Source organism: Semicossyphus pulcher, unplaced genomic scaffold (genome assembly GCF_022749685.1).
Source record: "Semicossyphus pulcher isolate SPU_LCO1_2020_fin unplaced genomic scaffold, fSemPul1.0.p SCAF_4, whole genome shotgun sequence".
Lineage (NCBI taxonomy): Eukaryota > Metazoa > Chordata > Actinopteri > Labriformes > Labridae > Semicossyphus > Semicossyphus pulcher.
This window is the reverse complement of record NW_027211715.1, coordinates 31700662-31726158: the sequence shown is the minus strand read 5'-3', so window position 1 is coordinate 31726158 and position 25497 is coordinate 31700662. Positions and strand designations below refer to the sequence as shown.

Sequence of the window (25497 nt, the reverse complement as noted above, 5' to 3'; positions counted from 1 at the left end):
GTCCCTCAGTGGAAGCTGCGCGAGAAAAGAAATCTGTTAATTATCACATCTTATCATGCAGTGGGTTTAATCAGATATCAATCTCTCAATTTCAGTTGACAAATATAAGAGACATGCTCGTTTGTCTTGTATGTTCCTTTGACGATAATATTAACCAAAAATGACAACAAAACAGTTGTTGTAGTGGCTAAACTAGCATGAGGCTGCACACGGCTCGTCTGCGCTGATTCGATGTGCAGAGAGTAGAAACAGTGGCGCTCTGACAGCAAGGCCTCTTTTGCTGATTACTGTGATTTTTAAAACAACTTTATTGTTCACAATGTATCGTTCCGTATGGAAAGATGAGATGTGCCCCTGGGACGTATGGATATTCAGTTTACTGTGTCCCTTTAGATTTGAATGCGCCACAGATGCTGGATGCGTACCTAGCAACATCACTGTGTCAATATTTAAAAATAAAAAAGGGTATTGACGGAAACTTGGTCCACCGCGCTTTGCGTCACATAACTGCGGTATTGCGGATTAAATACTTAAATGCTGAATTTAATTTATGTATTTCTATACTCACATAAAAGTACAGAAAATGTTACATCTGTAATAGTTGCCGTTTTTCACAAAGCTGCATATTGATCAAATAACTCATTTTTAAATTCCATCATGTCCATTGTTGCACTGGATGACTGGGTTTGCCATATGAATTAATGGAAGTAAACAATTTAAAAAACATTATTCGTGCAAAAAGGAAAATATGAGTTTAGATGTGTTTACTCTCCATTATATTTGTTAAATCTTATCTAATCTTTGATATCGAACGGATTAATGTGGTAAATTGGGAAATACATCAAATTGTGGTAATATGCTTTAGATTGTGTTTTTATGAAATACTTAATATTTACAAATGTCTCACTGCAAGTAAGTTCACTTTATGCTTGTTGACACCGAACATAACACAGATCTGGACAATAGCCACAACTCGTAGCTATAAATCAAGTCAAGGGGAACTGAACCACGAAGCACTAACACTTTGAAAATTGAAAATGGCCTTCAGAATAAACAACTTTTCTCAACAGCCCGAACTTCTTGAAGGATGTACTTACGTGTACATGTAATGTTCTTCTCCTCCCATTGCCCATCTTTGCATCGAATCTGGTTCTCTCCTTCCAATCTAAACTTATCATGGCATTGATAAGTTACTGCTGAGTCAGACAAGTATTCCTCTTGATATGAAGTCATAATTACTGCATTCTTTACTCTCGGTGGGGGTTTGCAGGGGTTGGAAACAGCTGCAACATATGAAAACATGTGCAGCACACAGTTACACCCTAAAAGCATTTCATGAATACTTATGTTGGATAAAATTAGGGTGAAAATGACTCACGTGTGCAGATTGTTTCGGGTGTTAATCGACCTAAATGCCAATTTCCGTCTATGCAAGGTAAGCTGGGAACCTGAGCGCGATATCCGTCCTCACAAGTAATTGGGTATTCCTGTCTAGTTCGTAGACGTTTCACCGCATTTGGAATCACAGGAATTTCTCCACACTGACTATTTTCTGGAGTAGATATAATGACATACATAATGTTGGTATATTGCTTCAAACGAACATGATAATAGAGTAAATATACCAAATTTCAAAAAGCAAAAAATCAAGTGTTAAGACATTCAAGCTAAATGTCTTGCTAAATACTTTACTATTTTGCTTTATTTAAGGAATTGGGCAAGATGCATTCACTGCCATCGTATAGCATGGAAGTGGGGGAGATTGGCCTCTTTCACAGAATACTGGTCGTTTCCTTTAAAAAATGTCCAAAACTTGTCTTGTCCATCTTGATTCTTGTGCATTGAATAAAGGTATTCAGTTTGAAGTTCATATTATACATTAAACAATTTGCTATTAACTAGTAAAACTAGACCTACAAGGCATTAAAGATTAGTTACCGATGCATTCTTGAACTCCGGACCACTGCCTGTCAATACATGTGGCTTCACCCCACCAGCCTTTGGTGAAAAGCTTATAGCCTTCATTACAGGTGAAGAACAGCTTGTCATCGTCTTGGGCAACAGCAAATCCATTTGCAATTTCAAGGTCTGCGCATGCTGGGAATAAAAAGAAAATATGTTACATTTAAATAACATCAATCAAAAGATAGTAACAATGGATTTGAAGCCTTGCTAATGCTGAGGCCTCAGGGATGGCAGCCTGTTGGTCCACAGATTTGTCCTGAACAGCTCAAAAATTTTATGAATGATGATGAGTCCTATTGATTTCTGTTGATCCTCTTACAATGAACTCTCAGCTTGCACCGCAGTGTTGTTTTTTTGTTGTTGTCACACGATAATCTATCTGAAATCAGTTGTTCCCCTGAGGGACAAATAAATTATGGTATTGGATCACTAATGACTGGCTTACTCACTGATACCCAATAAACCATCTTATAGTATTGGATACCAATCATCAGTGACGTCGTTAGAGCCAAACATCCGGGGCTTTAGCGGATGACGGCGTTGTCATGACAATGGTTGTTTTCAGTGTTGCGCAATCTCTGATCCCATCATCTATATTCTGACGCCAATATGGAGGAGCAGACGTTAGGAGAGGAGCAGATATTTGACACAGATCTGTGTGTGTTTCTCATGCTCTGTAGCCTACCTGCCTCAATAACGTCACGATCTGTCCGTATTTCTGCACACAGGTACGCTACTATAAAGTCTAAACTAGGTCTTCACACGCCGTCATATGTCCATATGCTGTGTAGTTCATATATTTCACTGATAAACGCAGAGCTGTAAAGGATCATCAGGCTTCATGATCAAAGTTTCACATCATGTGATCTCTTCAGTCCGTGATCACCCGCTCCCTCCCTCCGTGCGCCTGCACAGCAGCTCCCTCTCTGTGCTGCGAGTCTGCAATCGTGTTTTTTGTATTAAAGCCTATGAAGTTTTTTAAAGCCTTGTAATTAACGGGTCTTACCTTTGCAGAAATGTCATCATGATTCAGATTAGTAAAGAGTAAAAATGAAGCTTGGTCTGTCCCCAAGAGGAGAAGAAAACTACTTTTAACTCTCGTTTGTTGAACGGAGATTGGATTGATCATTTCTGATGCATTCAAGGGAGTCTGGAAATCTGAACGGCTGTTGCAAACTAATGTTTGTCAGTTTTGGCTCTTGTTTGTGGTATTCTCATTATGTGTTTGCCCTACAATCTGGCACAAGGCCGCAGCTCTTTGGGCTATGCCCATAGTTGTCATTTAATGAGAATCACCTGCTATTTGATTTCTGTCAGCTGTCGTTTGCCACCTAGATGTCTGCAATCGAATACTATGAATATAGTAGTAATACAGCGTTTGAGATTATGATTGTGAGAGGCTTGTTGCATTTGCAATAAATCAAGCTTTAACAGTAAAGAAGTGTCATAGTTTAATCAAATGAAGAACATTGTGATCAGTGTGATGTATGTTTACATTTTAGATATGTTAATTTTATATTTTATATTTACTTCAGTAGGTTTACTTTTACAGATATATTTAGTTTGTATTTTAAAGTTACTATAGTTGAGGTTATTGTTTATTGTTGTTAGAATTCCTGGAGGTATATATTCCTTTCTTCTAGTGTTAGGGTTATTTTTACTGTGCATTTATTTTCTCCTGTACTGTATTTGATTTGATAACCTGCTGCTGGGATCAATAAAGTACATCTATCAATCTAAAGTGTCAATGTTATAACAACTCCGGGTCTTTTTTGGTAACATTTCTCTACAACTTCTCATTGGATTGGCCTGAAACTTACACATTCATGTATAGTGGAAAAACAGCAACAAATATATTGTGGTGTCAAACATGATAGCTGCTGACAGGCAATCAACTTGCAGGACTTTGACACCAGTTATAATTTACATTGCCAGTTCAGCATATGTTAAGGATTAGGCAACACATCTAAACGATAAGAGAGAACTTTATTAATCCTGAAGGAAATGTGCCAGAAGTGGACCCTGTCATGTCTACAGAAGAGTAACCTGTTTTCACAAATGCTAGTACGCTAACACACAAAACTATGAAAGTCAACATTGCGAACATACAGTACATGTATGTGACATATATCAACATGTATGTCGATAGCGTCGTCACTTTGAGTATGTTAGCATGCCAACATGAGCTTTTAGCTCAAAGCCACTGACAAGGCTTTAGACTATTGGTCTTGTTAAGAACACATATCTTCGTGGTTTGCATTATGAACAAATTTAAGTAGAAATCAAACTAATTTTATGATTGAAATTAGATTGTCCTTGCATGTGTTTTTTTTTTTTTAATCTTTTAGGAGATATTTAGTATTTCTATAGCTATAGAAACAAAGAAACTACAATCAAACTATAACCAAGTTAGTGGTGCATTAGTTGTGTTTGTTGTAGTTGTATGTTCTTACCTTTACAGTTCTGAATCCCAGTCCATTTACCTTTCAGACAACTACCTGTAAAACGTCTTTGATCGTTCCCACAGGTATATTCTAATTGTTCATTGTGGCGGTAAGTTTCCCTGTCATTGTAGGTAATGCGTGCATTGTTGATGTGAGGTTTTACACACCCTTTCTCTGAAACAGATTCAGTGAAATTGTTAATTCACATACCCTCCAGATGTTTTATTAAAAAATGCTTTAAATAAGGATTTTCTGAAAGACACTGGGTAAAACTAGCAAGGCTAGAAGCAAATACATGTATCATTAATTTACTTATTATTTCACTTTACTGTTTGATTCCCATATGCAAAGGCGCAAAGTGAGCTAAACTGAATCAAAGGTTTGGCCAAGTGGTAATTTCTTAAAATTTCTTGAAATGCATTCATGTGAAAACAGAAATAATCAGATAAAAAGACAACAGTGCCAACAACGAATCTGTTCTGTTCTTTCTTACCTGTACAGCTGGATCGCCCAGTCAAACCGTTTCTCCCACAGGTGAGAGTAACTTGTCCTTCATAACCATCCTTGCAGGAATACCTGGCTTGTTCACGGTATTTGTATGTCTGTTTGTCTTCGCCAACAATATCTGCATTCTCAATGTCACGTCTGTTGCACGTAATATCTAAAAAAGAAAAAGCAGTTACACACTTCTGCACACATTAATCTGTTACAAATATAAAAACAGAAATCACTGTTGGCATGCTGTGACTGAGACTAGTAGTAGATTCACCACACCATTGAAACAGATACTGAAATAGGAAACAATAGTGAACCTGTGAAAAAACTTGGAAAATTAGTTTCCTTTCACTTGTTTTTCAGTTCTCCTCTCCTACAGCACTCTTTCTAAAAACAGTAGTCTACTGCGTCGTAACTAGTTGTTATATTTACAATTTTCTCCCAGTGTTTGCCAACTGTATGTATGAATGCTTTTAAACCGGAGAGGCTCGTGTTCAATGATCCAGAGACTGCAATGAGTTACTGAAGGTGGAACACAGGGGTCGAGACATTTAATCAAGACACTGGTGTCTCCAGTTGAAGAGCATCAAGTCTTTCAGTTTCTAAAACGATTCTAAGGTCTTGGCAGAACTTCTTGCGGGAAAAAGGGGCAACTAGATTGGTCGATAAGAAAGGGCATTGGAACCTTCTTTAAATGACATCACCAACAGCTATTTTTATATGTCTATGTCTATGGATTTGGGGAGTGAACCTGCCATTGAAGGTAGGACCAGGACAAATTAATGGTATGATGTTGGGACCGCATGTAATGTAAAGCCAAGTTAAACCCAAAGTTTTGCAACGAGAACAAAACCATCTTAGAGCTTTTTGCAGGTATGAACTTCCCATATCGGCTTGACTCTTGCTTGTCGCCTACTCACAGCCTGACGATTCTTCAGCTGCTGGTTTTAGAACGAAAAAATCTAAACCCTTACAGCAAAGCTAGCTGGTCAAGCCAGATACAAACTGTCAGCTGGTGGAAATGTGAGAGTTTTGGACAAAGGAAAGAGAGGATCACTTCATCAGACTGTTTGAGGAACCGTGAAGTCTGTTTGACACTAGCCGTAAAGATGTAAAGTGTAGAATTTGTCAATTGTTTAAACTTGTCCTGTTGCTAATCTCTGGTCTGAACTGGCCTTAACAGGGACGGTTAGTTCCTGATTTAGTTCCAGAGTTTAGTGGTTATTAGTTCCTGGGCGTTTTTTTGGCTAAAACAGCCACTAGAGTTAATAAAATTTGATCCTAACTGGACCAAAAGCTTCTTCCCCAGTTTTGAAAATATGGATAAGGGGTGCAGGTTTAGCTCAGTCGCTAAAGCAGGCACCCCATATACAGAGACCATAGGTCCTCGCAGCAACGGCTGCAGGTTCGACTCCAACACTGGCCCTTTGATGCATGTCTTCCCCCTTTTCTCTTGCCCACATTTTCTGTCATATCTTTCTATCATTTTCTTCACTATACTATCGATACAAGTGAAAGCACAGAAAAAAGAATTTGGATACAAAATCAATCGTCATGACATAAACACAACATAATCTTCTTCTGGTGCATCTGGCCCAGTTTGTTTTCTGCGTGTATCCTTCCGTGCACCGATAATTTACAGTCTGATCCAATCTTACTATTTGTCCTCCATAGACATCCCAATAATTCACATGTGGGGGTCTTTCACTGCTGCATCTAATCTCTAGACCAAGAGTAAGACTTGTGAATCTCAAGTGCATCATGGTGACAGTAATAATCCTGATTACAGTAAAATGACCACACACAGAGAAGAAAACATTTCTGTGACTGACAAACAAATCCCATTATCGCCCACATGAATCACTGGGCAACGTTGGGCTGGAAGGGGAAACATGATCAAGACATACATTGGGTGATGGAAAAACTTCTATTGACAGATAAGCGGGTGAAAATACAATTTTTCTATTTTTCAAATGGATGATGGATGGATGGTGCAATAATCATGCTGTCTAATCAGCATCTTGATATGCCACACCTGTGAGGTGGATGGATTATCTCGGCAAAGGAGAAGTGCTCACTAACACAGATTTAGACAAATTTACGAACAATATTTGAGAGAAATAGGCCTTTTGTGTACATAGAAAAAGTCTTAGATCTTTGAGTTCAGCTCATGAAAAATGGAAGCAAAATCAAAAGTGTTGCGTTTATATTTTTGTTCAGTGTATTATTATAATCTTGTTAAAACGAGGCAGACTATAGTTCCATATTATATCAGTTAGTGTGATGTGCATGCATTGCACAACATGATAATCATTACGTCTTAGCATTGTGACTAATCAATTTATACAAGAGAGAATCCTGTGCATTTGTGAGCCAACCATACCACAGATTAAATCTAGTAACTTGGAATAGAAGGAAAAAGCACAAATACATTGAATTTACATGAAATACCATTTTCACTGTCTCTTTTCTTTGTTACCCCTCTCCTTTTAGTTAAGCAAGTATTTTTTTAAAGTCTTACCATTTTGCGATAAACAAACTTTCTCATTTCCCCAAAGTTGGAGAAACAAAAGGATTAAAGACCATCGCATTTCTACAAGCAGCTGTGCAGGGACAAACCCGAGTGGAACTGAGGTTAACTCCTTGTTAAACTGTTTTCTGAGCAGAACTCCTGTTTGTTTTTTCCCAGCTGCAGTCCTTTGGGAGCACTAAGGGTCACAACATGGGACTGCCCAGTGGGATTGCCAAGAACATACACTGATCAGCCATAATATTACGATCCCCTTCCTAAAATTGTGTAGGACTGCCAAAACATCTCTGACCTGTGAAAGATAGATTCCACTAGACCTCTGAAGGGATGCTGTGGTATCTGGCACCAAGACATTAGCAGCAGATCCTCTAAATCCTGTGAGTTACCAGGTGGGGTCTCCATTGATCGGACTTGTTTGTCCAGCAAATCCCATAGATGCTCGATTGGATAGATCTGCGGAATGTGGAGGCCAAGTCAACACGTTTTCCTCAAGCCATTCCTGAAGCAATTTAGCAGTGTGGCAGGGCACAATATCCTGCTGAAAGAGGATTAGGGAATACTGTTTCCATGAAGTGGTGTGCTTGGTCTGCAACAATGTTTAGGTAGATGGTGCGATTCAATGGAACATCTACATGAGTGGCAGGACCCAAGGTTTCCCAGCAGAACTTGGCCCAAAGCATCACACTGCCTCCGCCGGCTTGCCTTCTTCCTGTAGTGCATCCTGGGGCCATGTCTTCCCCAGGTAAGCAACGCACGAGCACCAGGCCATCCACATAATGTAAAAGAAAACGTGACTCATCAGACCAAGCCACCTTTTTCAATTCTTCCGTGGTCCAGTTCTGATGCTCACATGCCCATTGGAGGCACTTTCGCCGGTGGACAGTCTACTGCAATGTACTGTGTGTACCCATTTTTTCTCCTTCCAACACATCAACATCGTAGACAAAATGTTCACTTGCTGCCTAACATATCCCACGCACCGACCAGGTGCCATTGTAACAAGATATTCAATTTTACTTACTTCTCCTGTTAGTGGTCATAATGATATGGCTGATCAGTGTATGAGCATAGCCTGACACAAAGGAACACACACGGCACATACTGTTCACAAAAGCAATACGGAATTGTGCAGGAAAGTTTACATAGTCTTTTAATGCAATTATACTTAATGTTCTGACTTCGATTAATATGTTTTGTTTATTATCATATCAAATTCATTCATAACATTTTACAAACGGGTTTGCGTTCAACCATAACCCATAGTAGTAACCATGTATTACAGTATTTCCTGCATCCATTGATGTATTCTCGCTTTTTCTGTCTTCACGTTATGCAATTTAAGACATTTGTCAGAAAACGATCTTGTAAAAGCGGGCAAAAATATAAGTAATATCTAAGGCAGGGTTCACACTACAAGAATATCAAGCTGATGTTAGGCCCAATTCCCCCCTTCCAATAAAATGAGGCTATGTTACTATTTTTTGATACTTCAAAAGATTCTCTCCAGATGTTCCTGTGGTGTGAGGTATGTTAAGAGTGATTTTAGTTCCCCCAATCTGCTGGCCACACCGATTTCAAATCGTAAATATAAAACATGTTCAATTTTTACGATCAGATATCCTGTTGTGTGGAAAGAACGCTGAGGACAGCCGCGCATGCACTCTGTGGACTGCCACATGGAAACCAAAAGATGGCCAAATTTGGGAGCAAGCTGACTGAAGAAGGAAGCACCATAACCTCCGCCAACAGTTGGCTGTACATGTTACAGCTTGTGTTGTAACTCGCGTTGACTCAATAACCTGTAACATGTACAGCCCATGATCACCACGACTTCATCCATAGTTTTTCTTCCTGAATTTTCAGTCAAAAGTCCCAAAAAAATCATCGACAATTCTTCCTGCTGGTCGTCCGCGATGTTTGTTTAATCTACAGTCGCATTTGACCAAGAGAGATTTTAGATTTCCAGTTGTGAGAGTCAGACTCTTGTTGTTGGTGAATGGAATCTGTTGGTGTGTGGTGTGCTGTTTAGGTCATATGATTGCTCTCCACACACTAAAGTAACAAACCTGTTTTATCTATCACGAGCTGACTTTAAATATAAAATAGAATGTGAAACTGATTGTTCGACCCACTGGCCGGCTTCATTCCAGTTTGGAAACCACATTCAGTGTTGCGGGAATAGAGCTGATACTGAAGTACAACGTTCACTGAAAAAAATCATTACATGGCGCAATCAGTCAATGAAGCAATTAGATTAAAAGATACTGAGCGAGCAAAACACTTTGTTTGCCCTTGAATGATTCATACTGGAAAAAAACATTGACTGAGCGATGCTGCCGAGTAAACTTCACCATAAAATGTCACCATAACTCTGTTTTTATCAGTGTTAGGACCTAGTATCAGTGGTGAAAGAAGAACTCAATATTTTACCTAAGAAGAAGTGTCAATACCAAAGTCTGTGCAACTTAAAATCTGGCATATCTTATTTAGACAAAGGTTCAATGGGGAAATTCAAGGTCTGTCAGCTTCGGTTCTGATAATAGCGCAAGTCTACCGAGCATTACTTTGCAAGGTCTGGAAACTTTTAAACAGCATGCAACAACTTCTATGAACATTTGTAAAGAGAGAGCAATAATCAGCTCTTGAGTAAAGCATTTATTGGGCACGCCTTCATAGCGGTTCGAATAAGCATTGGGCAATTTATAGGAGTAATTTTCGATCACTCGTCATCAGTCGACGGCCATGTAAAGCAGCTAACATGATCATGTTACAACCATTTACAAAATATCACTGAATATCTAAGTTTCAACCGTTGAACTCGAGATGCTCAAACACACATCTCATCCTGCACTGACGACTGTAACGCTCTCTTCACCTCACTCAGCATGTCCGCCCACAATCGCCTACAGTCAATACAGAAAGTAGTCCGACATCTCTCCCCTACTAAAATCTCTTCACTGGCTCCCTGTTGCTTATGGGATCAAGTTAAAAATTCTCACCCTCACTTGTAATGCCCTACACAGTCAGGCCCCAGAATATTTGGCACAACCTCTGGATTGTCCTACCTATATGTTCTGCTGACTCTGACGAGTCTTTCAAAAAAAGGTTTACAGTTTATACAGGAATCTCAGGTCACTATGTTTCACCCTGTCGACTTAAGGTGAATGTTCGGTGTATATTATTGTGTTGCTTATTGTACCTTGTTAATGCATTGTCTGTCTCGTATTATTTTTATTATGTGGTTCAATGAGCCACCTTACTGTTTATGCTTTTACACAGAATATTGTATTAAGCACTTTGTGACTTATGTCTGTGAGGTGCTATAAAATACAACTTACCTACTTATTTACTTAAAGGCTAAGGGCAGAAAAATCATTTAATTCCTTTCCTTTTATGGCCCAAAAATGTTTGGCCAAAAATAACCAAAGGAACTTCCAGCAAAATTTTGTAACATTACTTAAACTTAACTTTATTTATTTCTCAAAGGGTCATATGTGCAATAAAAATCTGTCAATGTGCAATAATCTCTCACCACAGTGCAATAACCTAATACCACAGTGCAATAACCTAATTTAGTTTAATTGAACTATTACCCACTGTTTACTTGTACATTTTCTAAGAGTGTATATTTTATATATTTTGTTATCTAATTTTGTACTTTTTTATATATATATATATATATCGATATATATATTTTGATCTTTATTTTTTACCCTCTGTGTGCTGATTCTTTCCTATTGTATTGTACTGTATAAGCTGCTGGAGACTGAATTTCCCAGAGGGAGTCATCCCAAAGGGATCAATAAAGTTGAGTCTAAGTCTAAGTCTAAATTTCCCTTTTCTGTTCAGCTGATAAAGTTGGGGCTAATTCTTACTACTTTAAATTCAAACTAAACAAATCGTGCTTCAAAATTCTTGAATCCATTTTTGTTTTGAATGTTTCAGAATGAACATGATTAAACTTTGTACTGTGGCTGTAAGGAAAGCTCTTTAAGAAAACAATTCAAGGCCCTTATATATAGTCATTATAGGCTCAGTTATTTAGTATAAAAAAACAAATTAAAGGGAATGCAACATCCTTCTTTTATTCAATATACCAAAGCTTCAAACTTCAGATAACATGATAAACACAAACAAATATTCAACTATTGGATGTTACCTTTGTCACTGATTCTCTCAGACCATAGAAAAAATATATTTTATTGGATTTCTTTAATGAGACTTCTTTGGCTCCCGAACAAAATCAGCGTCACTGTTCCTCAGCGGGAGCTTCGGGTGCTTTGGGAGCTGCGGGTGCTTCGGGTGCTTTGGGATCTTCGGGTGCTTCGGGTGCTTTGGGAGCTTCGGGTGCTGCGGGATCTTCAGGTGCTGCGGGAGCTGCGGGTGCTGCGGGATCATCGAGTGCTGCGGGAGCTGCGGGTGCTTCGGGTGCTTTGGGAGCTGCGGGTGCTCTAGGTGTTATGAGAGCTGTCAGAGCTGTGGGAGAAAAAAAAATCAGTTAATTATCACATCTCAACATGCAGTGGGATTAATAATATTAATAACTATTAATAATAGTTTAAAAGGGAATTAAATAACAGCTGTTAAGTTACCAAGTTGTTTTCTATATTTTTTTAAGCCACTTCAACTGCATGAGCATAAATGTCAACTGTCAATATAGCTTTAAATACTCTGTCTGTGGTTAATCTGCTCTCTTAATCACCTCCAATCTCATGTTATGCAGATGAAAATCTCTTGTACATCACAGAATATTAGAGGATATTTCCCTTTGTACGACACAAGAGAAGTGTTTCATCTTGATGAACTTGAATAGAATACACCGTCTGGTAGGGCTGTGATGGTAATGAATTTTTGTAAATGTGGTGAAACATTAACGGCCCTTGCAGTTTCGCGGTTAACCGCTGCCAGAGTATGTTTTGTTTTTTCTCTACAACGCGTCCCCCAGAAGGTAAAACATCATCAACATGAGTGAACACAGCATGAGTGGTTCGAAACACAAGTTTGTTATCACTACTAAGTTCATATCCTTAATTGTTGAAAAGTTAGCATGTTGCGAGACTGCACACGGGCATGTCTGCGCAGATAACGTGCGCAGAGAGTAGAAACAGCAGCGCTCTGACAGCAAGGTTTATTTTGCTGATTACTGTGATTTTTAAAACGACTTTGTAGTTCACAATGTATCGTTCCGTACGGAAAGATGAGATGTGTCCCTGGGACGTATGGATAGTCAGTTTACTGTGTCCCTTTAGATTTGAATGCGCCACAGACGCTGGACGCATACCTAGCAACATCACTGTGTCAATATTTATAGATAAAAAAGGGTATTGACGGTCACTTGGTCCACCGCGCTTTGCGTCACATAACTGCGGTATTGCGGATTAAATACTTAAATGCTGAATTTAATTTATGTATTTCTATACTCACATAAAAGTACAGAAAATGTTACATCTGTAATAGTTGCCGTTTTTCACAAAGCTGCATATTGATCAAATAACTCATTTTTAAATTCCATCATGTCCATTGTTGCACTGGATGACTGGGTTTGCCATATGAATTAATGGAAGTAAACAATTTTAAAAACATTATTCGTGCAAAAAGGAAAATATGAGTTTAGATGTGTTTACTCTCCATTATATTTGTTAAATCTTATCTAATCTTTGATATCGAACGGATTAATGTGGTAAATTGGGAAATACATCAAATTGTGGTAATATGCTTTAGATTGTGTTTTTATGAAATACTTAATATTTACAAATGTCTCACTGCAAGTAAGTTCACTTTATGCTTGTTGACACCGAATATAACACAGATCTGGACAATAGCCACAACTCGTAGCTATAAATCAAGTCAAGGGGAACTGAACCACGAAGCACTAACACAAAATTCAAAATGGCCTTCAGAATAAACAACTTTTCTCAACAGCCCGAACTTCTTGAAGGATGTACTTACGTGTACATTTAATGTTCTTCTCCTCCCATTGCCCATCTTTGCATCGAATCTGGTTCTCTCCTTCCAATCTAAACTTATCATGGCATTGATAAGTTACTGCTGAGTCAGACAAGTATTCCTTTTGATACGAAGTCATAATTACTGCATTCTTTACTCTCGGTGGGGGTTTGCAGGGGTTGGAAACAGCTGCAACATATGAAAACATGTGCAGCACACAGTTACACCCTAAAAGCATTTCATGAATACTTATGTTGGATAAAATTAGGGTGAAAATGACTCACGTGTGCAGATTGTTTCGGGTGTTAATCGACCTAAATGCCAATTTCCGTCTATGCAAGGTAAGCTGGGAACCTGAGCGCGATATCCGTCCTCACAAGTAATTGGGTATTCCTGTCTAGTTCGTAGACGTTTCGCCGCATTTGGAATCACAGGAATTTCTCCACACTGACTATTTTCTGGAGTAGATATAATGACATACATAATGTTGGTATATTGCTTCAAACGAACATGATAATAGAGTAAATATACCAAATTTCAAAAAGCAAAAAATCAAGTGTTAAGACATTCAAGCTAAATGTCTTGCTAAATACTTTACTATTTTGCTTTATTTAAGGAATTGGGCAAGATGCATTCACTGCCATCGTATAGCATGGAAGTGGGGGAGATTGGCCTCTTTCACAGAATACTGGTCGTTTCCTTTAAAAAATGTCCAAAACTTGTCTTGTCCATCTTGATTCTTGTGCATTGAATAAAGGTATTCAGTTTGAAGTTCATATTATACATTAAACAATTTGCTATTAACTGGTAAAACTAGACCTACAAGGCATTAAAGATTAGTTACCGATGCATTCTTGAACTCCAGACCACTGCCTGTCAATACATGTGGCTTCACCCCACCAGCCTTTGGTGAAAAGCTTATAGCCTTCATTACAGGTGAAGAACAGCTTGTCATCGTCTTGGGCAACAGCAAATCCATTTGCAATTTCAAGGTCTGCGCATGCTGGGAATAAAAAGAAAATATGTTACATTTAAATAACATCAATCAAAAGATAGTAACAATGGATTTGAAGCCTTGCTAATGCTGAGGCCTCAGGGATGGCAGCCTGTTGGTCCACAGATTTGTCCTGAACAGCTCAAAAATTTTATGAATGATGATGAGTCCTATTGATTTCTGTTGATCCTCTTACAATGAACTCTCAGCTTGCACCGCAGTGTTGTTTTTTTGTTGTTGTCACACGATAATCTATCTGAAATCAGTTGTTCCCCTGAGGGACAAATAAATTATGGTATTGGATCACTAATGACTGGCTTACTCACTGATACCCAATAAACCATCTTATAGTATTGGATACCAATCATCAGTGACGTCGTTAGAGCCAAACATCCGGGGCTTTAGCGGATGACGGCGTTGTCATGACAATGGTTGTTTTCAGTGTTGCGCAATCTCTGATCCCATCATCTATATTCTGACGCCAATATGGAGGAGCAGACGTTAGGAGAGGAGCAGATATTTGACACAGATCTGTGTGTGTTTCTCATGCTCTGTAGCCTACCTGCCTCAATAACGTCACGATCTGTCCGTATTTCTGCACACAGGTACGCTACTATAAAGTCTAAACTAGGTCTTCACACGCCGTCATATGTCCATATGCTGTGTAGTTCATATATTTCACTGATAAACGCAGAGCTGTAAAGGATCATCAGGCTTCATGATCAAAGTTTCACATCATGTGATCTCTTCAGTCCGTGATCACCCGCTCCCTCCCTCCGTGCGCCTGCACAGCAGCTCCCTCTCTGTGCTGCGAGTCTGCAATCGTGTTTTTTGTATTAAAGCCTATGAAGTTTTTTAAAGCCTTGTAATTAACGGGTCTTACCTTTGCAGAAATGTCATCATGATTCAGATTAGTAAAGAGTAAAAATGAAGCTTGGTCTGTCCCCAAGAGGAGAAGAAAAACTACTTTTAACTCTCGTTTGTTGAACGGAGATTGGATTGATCCTTCCTGATGCATTCAAGGGAGTCTGGAAATCTGAACGGCTGTTGCAAACTAATGTTTGTCAGTTTTGGCTCTTGTTTGTGGTATTCTCATTATGTGTTTGCCCTACAATCTGGCACAAGGCCGCAGCTCTTTGGGCTATGCCCATAGTTGTCATTTAATGATAATCACCTGCTATTTGACTTCTGTCAGCTGTCGTTTGCCACCTAGATGTCTGCAATCGAATACTATGAATATAGTAGTAATACAGCGTTTGAGATTATGATTGTGAGAGGCTTGTTGCATTTGCAATAAATCAAGCTTTAACAGTAAAGAAGTGTCATAGTTTAATCAAATGAAGAACATTGTGATCAGTGTGATGTATGTTTACATTTTAGATATGTTAATTTTATATTTTATATTTACTTCAGTAGGTTTACTTTTACAGATATATTTAGTTTGTATTTTAAAGTTACTATAGTTGAGGTTATTGTTTATTGTTGTTAGAATTCCTGGAGGTATATATTCCTTTCTTCTAGTGTTAGGGTTATTTTTACTGTGCATTTATTTTCTCCTGTACTGTATTTGATTTGATAACCTGCTGCTGGGATCAATAAAGTACATCTATCAATCTAAAGTGTCAATGTTGAAACAACTCCAGGTCTTTTTTGGTAACATTTCTCTACAACTTCTCATTGGATTGGCCTGAAACTTACACATTCATGTATAGTGGAAAAACAGCAACAAATATATTGTGGTGTCAAACATGATAGCTGCTGACAGGCAATCAACTTGCAGGACTTTGACACCAGTTATAATTTGCATTGCCAGTTCAGCATATGTTAAGGATTAGGCAACACATCTAAACGATAAGAGAGAACTTTATTAATCCTGAAGGAAATGTGCCAGAAGTGGACCCTGTCATGTCTACAGAAGAGTAACCTGTTTTCACAAATGCTAGTACGCTAACACACAAAACTATGAAAGTCAACATTGCAAACATACAGTACATGTATGTGACATATATCAACATGTATGTCGATAGCGTCGTCACTTTGAGTATGTTAGCATGCCAACATGAGCTTTTAGCTCAAAGCCACTGACAAGGCTTTAGACTATTAGTCTTGTTAAGAACACAAAAGAAAACGTGTTTTATCTTCGTGGTTTGCATTATGAACAAATTTAAGTAGAAATCAAACTAATTTTATGATTGAAATTAGATTGTCCTTGCATGTGTTTTTTTTTTTTTAATCTTTTAGGAGATATTTAGTATTTCTTTAGCTATAGAAACAAAGAAACTACAATCAAACTATAACCAAGTTAGTGGTGCATTAGTTGTGTTTGTTGTAGTTGTATGTTCTTACCTTTACAGTCCTGAATCCCAGTCCATTTACCTTTCAGACAACTACCTCTAAAACGTCTTTGATCGTTCCCACAGGTATATTCTAATTGTTCATTGTGGCGGTAAGTTTCCCTGTCATTGTAGGTAATGCGTGCATTGTTGATGTGAGGTTTTACACACCCTTTCTCTGAAACAGATTCAGTGAAATTGTTAATTCACATACCCTCCAGATGTTTTATTAAAAAATGCTTTAAATAAGGATTTTCTGAAAGACACTGGGTAAAACTAGCAAGGCTAGAAGCAAATACATGTATCATTAATTTACTTATTATTTCACTTTACTGTTTGATTCCCATATGCAAAGGCGCAAAGTGAGCTAAACTGAATCAAAGGTTTGGCCAAGTGGTAATTTCTTAAAATTTCTTGAAATGCATTCATGTGAAAACAGAAATAATCAGATAAAAAGACAACAGTGCCAACAACGAATCTGTTCTGTTCTTTCTTACCTGTACAGCTGGATCGCCCAGTCCAACCGTTTCTCCCACAGGTGAGAGTAACTTGTCCTTCATAACCATCCTTGCAGGCATACCTGGCTTGTTCACGGTATTTGTATGTCTGTTTGTCTTCGCCAACAATATCTGCATTCTCAATGTCACGTCTGTTGCACGTAATATCTAAAAAAGAAAAAGCAGTTACACACTTCTGCACACATTAATCTGTTACAAATATAAAAACAGAAATCACTGTTGGCATGCTGTGACTGAGACTAGTAGTAGATTCACCACACCATTGAAACAGATACTGAAATAGGAAACAATAGTGAACCTGTGAAAAAACTTGGAAAATTAGTTTCCTTTCACTTGTTTTTCAGTTCTCCTCTCCTACAGCACTCTTTCTAAAAACAGTAGTCTACTGCGTCGTAACTAGTTGTTATATTTACAATTTTCTCCCAGTGTTTGCCAACTGTATGTATGAATGCTTTTAAACCGGAGAGGCTCGTGTTCAATGATCCAGAGACTGCAATGAGTTACTGAAGGTGGAACACAGGGGTCGAGACATTTAATCAAGACACTGGTGTCTCCAGTTGAAGAGCATCAAGTCTTTCAGTTTCTAAAACGATTCTAAGGTCTGGGCAGAACTTCTTGCGGGAAAAAGGGGCAACTAGATTGGTCGATAAGAAAGGGCATTGGAACCTTTTTTAAATGACATCACCAACAGCTATTTTTATATGTCTATGTCCATGGATTTGGGGAGTGAACCTGCCACTGAAGGTAGGACCAGGACAAATTAATGGTATGATGTTGGGACCGCATGTAATGTAAAGCCAAGTTAAACCCAAAGTTTTGCAACGAGAACAAAACCATCTTAGAGCTTTTTGCAGTTATGAACTTCCCATATCGGCTTGACTCTTGCTTGCCGCCTACTCACAGCCTGACGATTCTTCAGCTGCTGGTTTTAGAACGAAAAAATCTAAACCCTTACAGCAATGCTAGCTGGTCAAGCCAGATACAAACTGTCAGCTGGTGGAAATGTGAGAGTTTTGGACAAAGGAAAGAGAGGATCACTTCATCAGACTGTTTGAGGAACCGTGAAGTCTGTTTGACACTAGCCGTAAAGATGTAAAGTGTAGAATTTGTCAATTGTTTAAACTTGTCCTGTTGCTAATCTCTGGTCTGAACTGGCCTTAACAGGGACGGTTAGTTCCTGATTTAGTTCCAGAGTTTAGTGGTTATTAGTTCCTGGGCGTTTTTTTGGCTAAAACAGCCACTAGAGTTAATAAAATTTGATCCTAACTGGACCAAAAGCTTCTTCCCCAGTTTTGAAAATATGGATAAGGGGTGCAGGTTTAGCTCAGTCGCTAAAGCAGGCACCCCATATACAGAGACCATAGGTCCTCGCAGCAACGGCTGCAGGTTCGACTCCAACATTGGCCCTTTGATGCATGTCTTCCCCCTTTTCTCTTGCCCACATTTTCTGTCATATCTTTCTATCATTTTCTTCACTATACTATCGATACAAGTGAAAGCGCAGAAAAAAGAATTTGGATACAAAATCAATCGTCATGACATAAACACAACATAATCTTCACAATACCTTCACACAATGGCTTTGGAGTCCAGCCATCTCTGGTGCATCTGGCCCAGTTTTGTTTCTTCTTGTATCCTTCCGTGCACCGATAATTTACAGTCTGATCCAATCTTACTATTTGTCCTCTATAGACATCCCAAGAATTCACATGTGGGGGTCTTTCACTGCTGCATCTAATCTCTAGACCAAGAGTAAGACTTGTGAATCTCAAGTGCATCAAGGTGACAGTAATAATCCTGATTTCAGTAAAATGACCCTCACACACAGAGAAGAAAACATTTCTGTGACTGACAAACAAATCCCATGTAGTTTCATACCTTGGCATATAGCTGAGGGTTCCCACTCTCCGTTGTCATTGCATGTAGATAACGCTGAGGTGCTTTTGGATAAAAAAACCCAGTACCTCTCAGAACAAAAGACTCGAACTGTTTCGCCAGGTGAGAACACATTTTGAGCAGGATCATATCTTGTTACTCCGACTGGCGTCAGTGGCAGCCTGCATTTTATTTCTGCATTTGTTGGGAAATGAAGCAAACTGTTAATATAAGCTTGTCGAAAGGAGGCAGCCTATAGTTCCCTTTTTCACCAGTCAGTGTAATATAACCAATAAATTGGATAACTCAGTTCATGCTTACCTTCACACACAGGTGTGGGACTAAATTCAGCTGTATTTCCAACTTTTGTGCATTTTGAAGGTCTGTTTAGGGGTTTGTAGAAGCGATCGCATCTATAATGCAAGATTTCATGTTCTTTGTACTTTGTTTTACTTTCAGGTATGTAACCGTTTAGAATCAGGGGCACAGTACATTCGATCGCTGTTGAGGACAAACAAGAATTTAAATTAAGGTTACTAAGGTTACACAACTGAAGGTTACATTGTAACCATGGTTCTCTGAGTGAAGAGACTATCTCTCCACCCAGCTAGAGATAGTCTCAACACGATAGAGAACCATAGTTCACTGATGAGACAGTTGAATGGAGAGTAAAATTCAGGAACTTTTAGAAACATATTTATGAAAAATGTGATTAAATTCAAAGTTAATTATTTAAATGAGCGTGTAAAGTAAATTAGCTTCAAATTGCACTTTAAGCAGAATTCTTTTTTTACAGTGCACTTGTAATAAATACATTCCTGACTAGCAAAATAAGACAAAAACTTCCAAACAAGGTAAAGACTTCGTACCCCCTGGCTACTGTTAACATATAAAAAGTATACGTTTTATCACTTGTTTTACTTTCCATTCCAATTATTTTCATCATTTTCTGTTCATGTTCTGTATCTTGGATTTTGTAGCTTTAAATTCTTTTTCACATTTGTTGTCGCATTTTGGACCCTGATGTTAAGATCAAGGGAGGATTTTTTAAGTATTGGTGGTGACTAAAGTCAGATGTTTTTTACAATTTAACAAGGTGGCAATTTGTTGGGTGGGGTTGGTTTTGGGGTTATCTTTTTGGTTGTGTGGTGATTAACAGAGGCCGCTAGTCTTGTATGCTTGTCTGCAAGGGGTTCTCTCTTTTTACCCTCTATTTCACCATTTCTTTTCCTTTCCGTGCTTCCTGTTTACATTTTTGACAGTCTGCTTCACCTTGGCATTTTGGTGCTAGGGCACTCCAGTCTCCATTTTCATCACAATAGATCTCCGGAGAGCCAACCAGGATTTCAGTGTTGGACTTGCAGCTAAATCGAACTACATTGCCATAGGTTGCATCCTCTGGGTCCCCATTCACCTGAACACTATCGGCCACATGAATCACTTGGCAACGTTGGGCTGGAAGGGGAAACATGATCAAGACATACATTGGGTGATGGAAAAACTTCTATTGACAGATAAGCGGGTGACTATACAATTTTTCTATTTTTCAAATGGATGACAGAAGAAAAAAACAGCCTTTCCTTTTGTGAGTCTGGAACAAGATGATTAAGATCCTCTGTTACAGCGCTTACCTTCACAGACAGGAACAACACCATCCCAGCCCTCAGCCATGCAATGCCGGTAGTTTATCCGACTGACCATCTGATAACTGAAACAAGTTCAATGTAGAAAATGGACAATGAAAATGTCCTTTTTCGAGCCAAATTTAAATTCAACTTCTTATGCAAGGTAAACCACATGAATACAGTAAAGACACATACATTTGTGATTATATATTTCCATACCCTTTTTGACAAGTGTACACAACTTTTGACCCAAAGACAAAATCCTCTCCCTTTTCCAGATGAAAATCTGCAAACTGGGTGTCGCCGGGATGACCACATGATCTTGCTTTAACAATAAGAGTGAGAGAAACCATATTAAATTTTATACAATATCATGTTTTTACATTCAACAGTACAAACAACATAAAGTTGAGCCTGTTTTGGCATTGCGAACCCATTTAAAACCAGGGTACAAAGTCCATCTAACAGCATGAACACTCATGAGGTCATTTAAGAGGGGATTCCGCCAAAAAAGAAGACTTGTAATTTAAGTCGAGCATGCTCCCATTATATTGTTTATTGATTCTTATAAAACACTTTTGATTTAACAAGTTGTGATGGACTTTTTGGAAACATGCCAGATAAATAGAGCGGCAGCTATTGCTCAGAGGTAGAGTGGGTCGTTTATGGGCTTAATGAATGAACGCATTAATAAAATGTTTTGCTTAAAGCTCCTGTGAGCAGGTATCAGCTAAGGTTATGAAAAAAACTCAAATAATAATCATCAGCAAGATTGACTTTATTTATATAGTTATTTTTGATGCCTATTATTGAGGTGGCTTTTTTTTTTTTTTTTTTTTTTTTTTTTTTTACATTTTCCCTGGAAAAGTTTTACAGTTAGTGAAACGTTTGACAGATAAAAGACAGCGGGAGGATTTTTTTTGTTACAGAATACCACTAATACATACTTATTCATGTGCAGGACAGGATCAGCAAAGAAATAAGATGCACCGCTTTCTGCACAGGGGTCGCCAAGTTTGAAACAAAATTAAAGTTCGTCATAGAAGCTCTAATTCAAATTGTTTTTAAGCCAGTACATGTTTACAACCGGGTGGGCAAACTCATAATATGCAATAATAGCTAACCTTTATGTATATGATGAAATAGTTGAATAAGAATGTGCCACAAGACACTTGTTCTTTTTTCCATTTGCTTATTTTTTCATACCTTTGAGGAAAGCCCTGCGAGTTTTTAGTATATGTTTGGGTTCAGGGTTCAGGTTATGTTTAGGTGCCCACTTTGGCCGTCCCTCCTGTTAAAAATTGACAAATCACCTATTGTGTGTACTTATAGACCATTACATGTCATATATTATGTATACTAGTGTTTACCTCTCTAAATGGCAGTATGAATATTAATTTCCAAACAGTAAAGGATTGTGACTTACGTTGACAGTTGGCGCCTTTGAACTGCCATTTTCCCTCGACACAGATCAGTCTGAAAAAGCCACTGAAGCCGATGTTGCAGCTCACTCTCACTTGTCTTCCTCCAGAGTAGCTGTGCTCCATGGAAGTTATGTCAAAGTTTGAGTCATACCGGTGGCTTTTTACAAATTGTTCGCGTGTACAGTCTGTGAAGCAGAAAAAAACCCCAAAAGTAAATACAAATATTTATCACCACTATGTTAAATGGTAAGATAAAAAAGGAGTGCACTCAAACTACTTGCTCTTACTTTGACTTTTCACGAAGGTCAGCGTTTGAATCCATAAAAATAGGACACAGCTTCTGGTTATTTCGTGCATTTTATCGGCATAACCCAGAACAGCCAAACAGAAGCAGAAACCGGAGACTGAAACACTATTATACACAGAAAGAGCTGCGGATTTCACAGGCAGGAACGGATTGCTCAATGACTTACGCAAGTCTGTTCCAGCCTCCAAATACAATCTCAGGCTCACAGGGACAGAAAAAGGAAGTGACACACAAAGCATCTTAGATTACACAATGGATCCAAAACGAATGCTGACAAACAGCAGGACAGCTTTCCTATATTGGTATACACATGATTGGTTTAACTGAATTAGCTCAGTATATCACTGAACTTTTTAAATGTTTTTTTTAAATGCAGTGTAAGTACTATTTCCATGGTTTCATGCCTCTGTGTAATCAGGCTTTGCTTTGTTTATCATTCAGTGACAAAAAGAGTATTCCTGTAACTTCTTTGTTTACTTCTAGTGAATAATTTGCAGAGATCAATTAAGCAAACAAAATCTGTTGCACTTCAGCAAGACAGCTCAGGCTCTTCTCATAAAGTAAATATTTATAAGAAAATAAGCTCAGTACGATGGAAACAACTAAGCAAATCAATACGCGCATAACACAGAGAGTGGTATGAATTTTTGTAATGCAGTGTAATTACTATGTCAATGGTTTCATGCCTCTGAGTAACCAGACTGTCTTTGTTTAAAAAAGAGTATTCCTTTAGGTTCTCTGTTTACTTCTAGTAAATAATTTGCAGAAATCAATTAAGCAAATGAAGTCAGCAAGTCAGCACAGAATTTCAGTTTAAAATTACATTGAAAGTATGATTATAATTTTTAAAAATAAAGTTGAAGCATCTTTAAGTGCATGAAAGTCCCTGTTACACAATTTGCTGGCCTTGTAAAAGTGTAAACAGCTGCCAAAAGCCTGGAAACAAACAATTACTAACTGTTAAAACAAAATGTAGCTGTTGTGCAATGCTGGATTTGCCATTATTACTCAATCTGCCTTCATATTAGTCATACTGCTTGTTTTGAACTAAAGTTAAGTGTGCGTCTGTACGTGTTTATGGGTCACACAAAATCTTTTTCTCAGAACTTTTGCAATACATATGTGATAAGAAAACTGTTATTTTGATTTCAGTAAGGCAGCAACTGTGCAAATTCACAGGCAGGAACGCATTATGTGAAATGATGTTTAAAGATAGTAGAATCTCAGTCTGGTACAAGTGAAAAAGCGTAGTAAAATCATGGTCTGTAGTGCTGTAAACATCCGTGTTAAGTAATCATACATTCATATATAATCTGAGATCAATTGCTTCTGTCTCCAGACATGAGCACTGGGAAGGCATGGCATTTTCCTTTTTTAACTGACATCACAGCATCACTTTCTTGATTATTTCTACCCTTTTTTTCCAGGTACGTTGACATTTTATACAGACTTACTTTCCTGTGATGAATTGCTGGCACGCTGGAGTGTCAGGGGAGTATGTTAAAGTTGAGTTCAGCAGGGAGAAGTGGAGGTTGTGTGCGAACCTCTGGGGTCCGTTTCATAAAGCAGGTTCAACAAACTCTGAGTCTAACCCTGAACTCTGAGATGATCTACTCTGAGATAGGAAACTCTGAGTTTTCGGTTTAGAGTTAGTTCAATCAACTCTGAGTAGGTTCAGCCGGAGTTAAGTGCGTGCACGCCGACTATAAAAAGCCAGCTTTAATGGAGCCCCGATATCACGATTCACCATGACAACTGTACACAATAAGAGGTCCTCCTACTTCACACCAATGGAGCTAGAAATCCTCATGCGGACGTTCAGCGAACACGAACATATATTTCGCAAGAGAAGCAACACGGCTGCAGCTGCAAGAGAGAGAGAAGCGGTGTGGGAAGAAATCGCTGCTCGAGTGAACGCGTAAGTTTGAATTGGAGTATTAATTAAATATATAATCACTGAATAGAAGCTAAAATTTATATTAATTTAGGTGCAATTCAACGGGACCAAAACGCACATGGAAGCAGCTAAAAATGAAGTACAAGAACATCATTCAAACAGGTAAGCCTTAGGAAAAATGGGCTCATGTCTGAACCTCACTTCAATCATATTTAAAATATTAAAGTAAATATCATTCAGTGGCAGTTTATGTGCCGCTTTATCCCTAACATGATGCTGATTTCACATACATTTCATTAATTAGGCCTCAATACATTTAAATTCTGCTCAGCGAACAGAAAGAAGGCAGAGGCCCGCAAAACGGGTAGAGGACCAGCACCACCACCTCTGACTGCGGCAGAGGTGCTGGCCCTGAGCCAGAACACGGGGAGGCCAGTGGCAGAGGGAATCCCTGGGGGGAGCTCATCTGAGCCTGTCACTCCCCAGGACACAAGTGCCTTCATAAGATGTAAGAAATAAAGAGTACGGTCTAAACCTGCGCTGCATGTTAAGTGTTATGACATTATTTTCATTGTGATTTGTCGCTATAGGAATAAAAATTAATTGATTGATGTAATAGCCATGGCCATTTGTCCTAACAGATTGTGATGGGGTTCTCTGCCTTGTCGAGCCCCATCCAACGACAGAACACCTTGCAGCTGTAAGTAGGCTACTCAATACTCCAGAGATTACCAAATAGTAGTGTAAAGTGATCTAAAACCTAATGCTCATCTAAACAGGAAGAACCTCAGGAAGAAGATGAAGAGACCCTCTCTCCTACAGAGGTAACATGTTAAAATGACATGTTACTGATCTTTAAGTTCTTATGTGGAATATTGCGGCCTACATTGAAGTATGAACAGACATTCTTATCCATTTTAACAGAGCATGGCTGGGCAGCAGGAGGAGGGTCCATCAGATTCAACAGCACAGGTGAACACAGTGAGTCACTAAATGCCAGAGGTTAATTCTGCATGAACTGTATGATTTAATGTCATCCTTATGTATTCCCATTTACCTGTAAAGGAACTGTACAGGAGGCATCTTTTAAAAAAAATTGAAAAAACAAATAAAGAATTGGTGTTCCTGGACCTCCAGAATTTTA

General features: G+C 38.5%; 1 protein-coding gene across 1 annotated transcript in view; it reads right to left on the bottom strand.

Moving 5' to 3' along the window:
* The window catches only part of LOC138608019 (complement factor H-like), a 37132-nt gene extending 14526 nt beyond the window's left edge, over positions 1–22606 (bottom strand). Inside the window, exons 1-19 of the mRNA XM_069680675.1 lie at positions 22437–22606; positions 22152–22334; positions 20945–21050; positions 20732–20808; positions 20373–20555; positions 19422–19601; positions 19104–19295; positions 18793–18966; positions 17205–17372; positions 16721–16885; positions 14225–14383; positions 13665–13838; positions 13384–13569; positions 11688–11910; positions 4903–5054; positions 4464–4583; positions 1939–2115; positions 1379–1552; positions 1098–1283 (exon numbers count right to left, since the gene is read on the bottom strand). Coding sequence (XP_069536776.1) covers positions 1098–1283; positions 1379–1552; positions 1939–2115; positions 4464–4583; positions 4903–5054; positions 11688–11910; positions 13384–13569; positions 13665–13838; positions 14225–14383; positions 16721–16885; positions 17205–17372; positions 18793–18966; positions 19104–19295; positions 19422–19601; positions 20373–20555; positions 20732–20808; positions 20945–21050; positions 22152–22334; positions 22437–22506 — 3049 coding nt within the window. The 5' untranslated portion in view covers positions 22507–22606. The remainder of the gene's footprint in view (positions 1–1097; positions 1284–1378; positions 1553–1938; positions 2116–4463; positions 4584–4902; positions 5055–11687; positions 11911–13383; positions 13570–13664; positions 13839–14224; positions 14384–16720; positions 16886–17204; positions 17373–18792; positions 18967–19103; positions 19296–19421; positions 19602–20372; positions 20556–20731; positions 20809–20944; positions 21051–22151; positions 22335–22436) is intronic.
* Positions 22607–25497: the final 2891 nt, after the last annotated feature.